This window comes from Vitis vinifera, chromosome 5 (genome assembly GCF_030704535.1).
Source record: "Vitis vinifera cultivar Pinot Noir 40024 chromosome 5, ASM3070453v1".
Classification (NCBI taxonomy): domain Eukaryota; kingdom Viridiplantae; phylum Streptophyta; class Magnoliopsida; order Vitales; family Vitaceae; genus Vitis; species Vitis vinifera.
Window position 1 is genome coordinate 5,934,523 of NC_081809.1, and position 6,051 is coordinate 5,940,573.

The window sequence follows — 6,051 nt, forward strand, 5'->3', positions numbered from 1 at the left end:
TACTCAAGTTTTGCCCCCTAGAACATCATCCGATTGCCACCTTGAGGACAAATTCATTCCAATTCACGACCTGATAAATGTGCCGCCACTTTCACTTTCCCCTGAGTTGATGCATGAATTGTTTCATATCTTCCATGATTCGCTTCAAATCCTTGAAGACCAAAGAGCATGTGATCCTTTTACTCTTTAATCTAATTAGTCCATCTGTTATGCACTTTGAGGATGATTAAACCTGCAAGGGTGGATGGAAGCCCCGTGTTCAACTCAGATTGACCGACATTTACCAACAATCAGTAACTATCTCGGTGGGACCTACAATGAAAGCTAATTATTTTAGTGATTCCCCATTCATCATTCATATCCCCAACCTATTCATCCAAGCTCCAGCAAATGTATCAGAATATGGGTATTTCCGTACTTCCCTTGTCAGACGACTTGAAACATTAGGAGAATTATCTTTAAGGGTAGACTGAAAAAAAAAATTACTAAAAAGGATGGATAGATTTGATAATTCTTATGAAGGTCTTATATTTTTATTAGATCAATTTGCCTTAAATTTCTCAAGTCCATTTATCAATTGAGAAGTACATTTTCTTTCCTAACAATTATAAAGTATAAGTATAATATAAATGTAATATAGTTACAATAAAAAAATATTAATATTACTATATATTATAATATACCAAAATGACAAAATATTGAATTCGTTTTTTTACTGGACTAGCATTTCTAGGCTATCAATTATATTCCTATCATAAAGTATCCTTGCAAGCCAAAATTATAAAAAGACAACAAAAATACATTATTATAATTTCAATACATGAAGTTATTGATGGTAATCCAAATATATAAAAAAAATCTATAAAATTAATTTTTTATATAAAAATATAAATGTATAATAAAAATACACTATAATTACAATATAAATATAATAACATTACGATACATTACGATAAGGTAAAATTTTGAAAATTTCAATTTTTTATGAAATTGGGCAATTGTGTGTTTTTTATATATAAAAATATAAATGCACAATAAAAATACACTACAATTACAATATAAATACAATAACATTACGATACATTATGATAAGGTAAAATTTTGAAAATTTCAAATTTCTTATGAAATTGGGCAATTGTGGGTTTTTTTTGGCATATATATGTCTAATATACAATAAATATTGTTCTTTATTATATAAAATATGTCTCAATTGATTACAATTTTCAATTTTCAATGAAAATCCAAATATGTTCACAAATACCCAAACAAAGTGGTTCCAAACAAGTATGAAACAATTGAGAAAATTTTTTCTTACCATGTCAAACAAGTCTCAATAACAAAACTAAAGTGCAAACCTTTTCAATGGAAATCATTAATAATCATATCAAACAACCCACCCGAAAAATAAATTAAAAATAAAAATACATCTTCAATATGATCAAAATAATATAAAAAAAATTCAAAATAATTAATTTAAATAACATTTTATACAAAAAATGTAATTTCTTTCTCAAAATCTCCTTCAATATTTCAGATCTAATATCTTACATTTCCATTGTTAAAATTATTAACTTTTCATTCCTTCAATCTGATTTTTAAATTATTTATTTATTTTTTCCATAAACTGACGTTTTTTTTTTGCATTTAATGGATTTCTTGCTAGATTTACACAAAAAAAACAAGCTTTGTGTAAACGATTTCAGATCATGATCTAAAGTGTTAGACATTTTTGCTCTTTCCCTTTTTTCTTCTACAACACTGACAAGCTGTAGGTAGGTTAAAAAAAACTTTTTTTTCTTTGCTGTTGCTTTTCACTTATTAAGGATAGTCTTGGCATCTAAATAAAATAAGGCCTTTGAAGGAATTATCATAATTTCATCCTATCCTTCACAATAATTATCAAATTTATCCACCTTCACGGTAAATTTTTTCCCTAGCCTATCCTTAACAGTAATTCTCCCTGCAACATAAATGGGTAGTGGGGTCCAGTTGGGGAGTCCTTAACTCTAGGACACTACCACATTTTTATATTACAACTTGATGTGATTAATATTTAATGCATATAATGATGTCTAACTTTCAACATTTTTTTTTTCTAATTTCGTAGCCTTTTAGTTCCTTATCCTGATCCCCACTCTCCGGGCTATGCTCTTTCTTTCGTTTTATATCTTGTGCTCCCATTATATATTTTTTTCATCCTTTTTGGCTTGTAAAATGTTTTTGTTTAGCAAACATATATTTAAAGTTGATCTCATCTCTTCACAACAATTAAGACCTACCACCTTACTTGTGTCAGTGCGTGTCCAGAACTTTCTGAAGTTAGCCCAATTCCAACGTCATTACCGTGGAAGACAGAAAAGCAAAGCTCCCCTAGTGCCAGGCATTTTTAAACGTATAAACCAACTTGCTGAACATAAGCCAGTTATTTTGGTAAAGAAATTCTTGATTTGGTAAAGGCTCCCAACCTTACGGGTCCAGTTCCTTTCTGGTTGCTTCTTGATCTCTTCGTTGCTGAAATTCCAGGCCAATTTTTTCCCTTTTTCTAGTCAAACTGATCGCGCCTTATCTCTATTCCACTTCCATTTTCATACCCTCGCTGTAATCTAGAATCCGCCACTATTGAAATTTCAGTTCCACTGTGATCCATTTCAGCACTTTGATACTATTATCAGATACAACTTTGTCATATATGTCCGGGTTTTCCACATTTTCATCCGTTCAGTTGAAACCCCTGTTGGACTTGGTCTTTCTTCCATCTCTACCAATTAGCTTCTACTTTTATTTTGTTTTATTCTTTTTATTTTATTGTAAACTGCTTACAATCAATACCCTTATATAAGGCGAATTCAGATTCAACAGCATTGTGCTGTAAGACCTGAAGAAACCTTCTATCTGCTCATAACCGGAAGAAATTTTCATGAAGAGAGCCAGACATCAAATCAAATATTTCATCTAACTTCGTTGGGTTAGTGGTCATGAATCCCCCGGTTAGAGGAAGCAGTTCATCTTACCCCGATGAGCCTCTCATCGCTGCTTCTCAACGACCGCAACCAATGGAGGGACTTCATGATATAGGCCCTCCACCTTTTCTCAACAAAACCTATGACCTTGTCGACGACCCAAGCACGGATAGTATAGTGTCTTGGAGTATAGGTAACAACAGCTTTGTTGTATGGGATCCTCAGATCTTTGCCGGGAATCTTCTTCCGAGATATTTCAAGCATAACAATTTCTCAAGCTTTGTTAGGCAACTCAACACTTATGTAAGTATTCTCTTCCACCGACAATTCAGATAGTTTAATCCAACCTCATCTTATCTTTTGCAATTTTTTGCCTAAAAAAAGAAGAAAACTGTTGACTGCTCCCATGTTCCTGAAGAAACTGGAATGTTTCGTTAGTATTATAATCCCATGTGTGGTTCGTCAGATTTGGCTGCTTCTTTGTTCATGAAGCTGCAGGAATCTTTTATTATTATTTCGGTTTCCATTTTTGGTTATAAAAGATTGAATCACTACTTGCTTTTCTCTTAATTGTTTAATGGGTTTCTTAATGTTGACACTTTGTTTAATGGTTTAAAAAAATGAAAATGCAGTGATCAGCAAATAAAATAGACTAGTGTCGAAGCAGTTCTTCACCATATATATATATATATATGTTTCTTTCTTCCTGTGTAGAACTGTTTCACGAGCTCCGGGTATTGATATGAACAATAGGAATTTCAATTGTATAGGGTTTTAGAAAGGTTGATCCAGACAGATGGGAGTTTGCAAATGAAGAGTTTCTCAGAGGACAAAAGCCTCTGTTGAAGAAAATCAAGAGGAAGAAGGCACTTCAGCCTTATACCTCACAGCAAGCTGTAGGTCCGTCAGTTGAAGTTGAGCGATTTGGGTTAGATGGGGAAGTTGATCACAGGAGGCGTGACAAGGAGGTTCTGATGATGGAGCTGGTGAAGCTCAGAAGGCAACAACAGGATACAAGAGCTTACCTCCAAGCAATGGAGCAAAGGATCAAAGGGACAGAGTTGAAACTGAAACAGATGATGAATTTCTGGGCAAAAGTTATAAAGAATCCCAGTATCATACAGAAATTGGTCCAACAAAGCAGAACAAAAGAACTTGAATCAGCATTAACTAAAAAGAGGAGACTGATCGATGAAGTGCCTACCTATGTGGAAGCCCCGGGGGAAGGAACTTCAGTCAAAATTGAACCCCACGACTATGATGACATTTCAGCATTTGAAGTTTCAGAGCTGGATACACTTGCTATGGACATGGAGGGACTAAGCAAAACTGGGAAGAAGCCAGGGAACGAACAGATAGAGAAAGAAGAGATGAAGCTTGAAAGTGGAAATAAAGCACTGGATATAGGAATATGGGAAGAGTTTTTGAATGAGGAGCTTGAAGGAGATATGGGTTTACTGGGTACTGTTGGAGGGGATGATGAGGAAGACGTGAATGTATTGGTTGACCAGCTGTGTGACTTGGTTTCCAGTCCAGTGTAGGGAGCTGAGCTTTCTCAATGCTTTCCTACTTGCCTGTGTCTTCAGTAGTCAGGGAAGAAGAGACCTCCCTACAGCAGTCTGACTCCATGATTACTTGTTTTCCTTTTTCATCTGGGTGTCCCTAATGCCAAAGAACCAATAATTTTCAGATGGGTTCTTGGCACTGACAGAGAGCGTTGTCAGTATGTACTCAAAGAACGAAGAAATTCCAAGACATGGTGATAACCAAGCTTGTATATTTTTTGGCTTACAGTGTCCTCAAGCGTTCTTTCAGAGTAGAATTCTAGTTTAGGTTCTTAGTTAATGGTGCTCTCAGGCAGTGCTGACTAGAAAACTTGCTCTTAAGTCTAATCTTGTGTGTCTCTCTCTCTCTCTTTTTTTTTTTTTTTTTAAGTTTTAACAGATAGATTACTATTTGCCATTAGGGCTTTTTGTCATGTAATCATTTTTGTACTTTTCATAGAGCTTTTGACCAAAATATTATAAATATATATATTTTTAAAAAGTACCCGATCTATATCGGTTTAAAAAATAATGTCCATTCTTGTTCTTCTTATATACATGGATGCTCGCCTACATGGATGAATTCATCATATTGATGGATCATCTTCTTTGCCTAAGATATAAAGAAATTCATAGGGTTCCACCACTCACATAAAAGTGTAGCGTTTGTTGCTTCACAGAGAAAGTAGCACATGATGTGCATGACAAGGAATGAGACCCCCCCTTATTCTATTTAATATGTGGGCTTCCCAAATCTTGGCCTATTCTCTTCAAAACTACTTATTGGGCCTTGAGCCCAAACAGCCCAGTCTGGGTGAACCCAATCCCCAAAGTCCCACAAGGCTCCAATTGTCATTACAGCTTCTGGAAGTGTGATTGAATTCTTTCCAAGCGACGACTAATTCAAGGGACAACATGGCCAAACACACCCTTCCACCACCCATTGGTTGTCGGTGAAATCAATTGTACAGACTCAATTTTTTTATAAAATTTTAAAATATAAAATAAAATACAACTAAAGGATAAAAAAAAGAAAAAAAAAAAGGAAATGATAACAGTTTAGAAGAAAATATGTGGAATTGACTACAAGACGTGTGGAAATGATGAAATGTTGAATAAAGACGGAATTGAAAAATACCTGAAAAGGTGGTGTGTTTCATACTTTGCATTTGCGATGTGGAGATGCCCAACGTTTCTGCAAATTGCACAATGGAGGAGGTGTCGCCTTGATGACGCTGGATTGGTTCTGAGGTGGCGCAACATAGAAATAGACTTGCCACGTGGCAACCCACCGACGAAGCCGAACCTTCCCTCTCCTACTGACGTCAAAACTGTGGTTAATAGAGAAACTCTACCTTCCCAACCATGGAACTGACTAAACTGCCCTTTGATCTCACATCACAATGATTTTATTTTTGTTAAAATATAAATGCTTGAACATGTTGAAAAATTATTTTATTTTTAAGCTATTTGAATTTGTAAAATAAAAAATGATGGCGTATGCTTTTACCAAACACCCCTTTCCTCGAAAACTAATTGGTTTTCTT

General features: G+C 34.7%; 1 protein-coding gene across 1 annotated transcript; it reads left to right on the forward strand.

Moving 5' to 3' along the window:
- Positions 1–2,449: 2,449 nt before the first annotated feature.
- LOC100264870 (heat stress transcription factor A-6b) lies at positions 2,450–4,853 on the forward strand. The gene is made up of 2 exons (XM_002279303.4): positions 2,450–3,263; positions 3,731–4,853. Exons 1-2 carry the CDS (start codon positions 2,976–2,978, stop codon positions 4,499–4,501), a joined length of 1,059 nt encoding a protein of 352 aa, XP_002279339.1. The 5' UTR covers positions 2,450–2,975; the 3' UTR covers positions 4,502–4,853.
- The last annotated feature ends 1,198 nt before the right edge of the window (positions 4,854–6,051 follow it).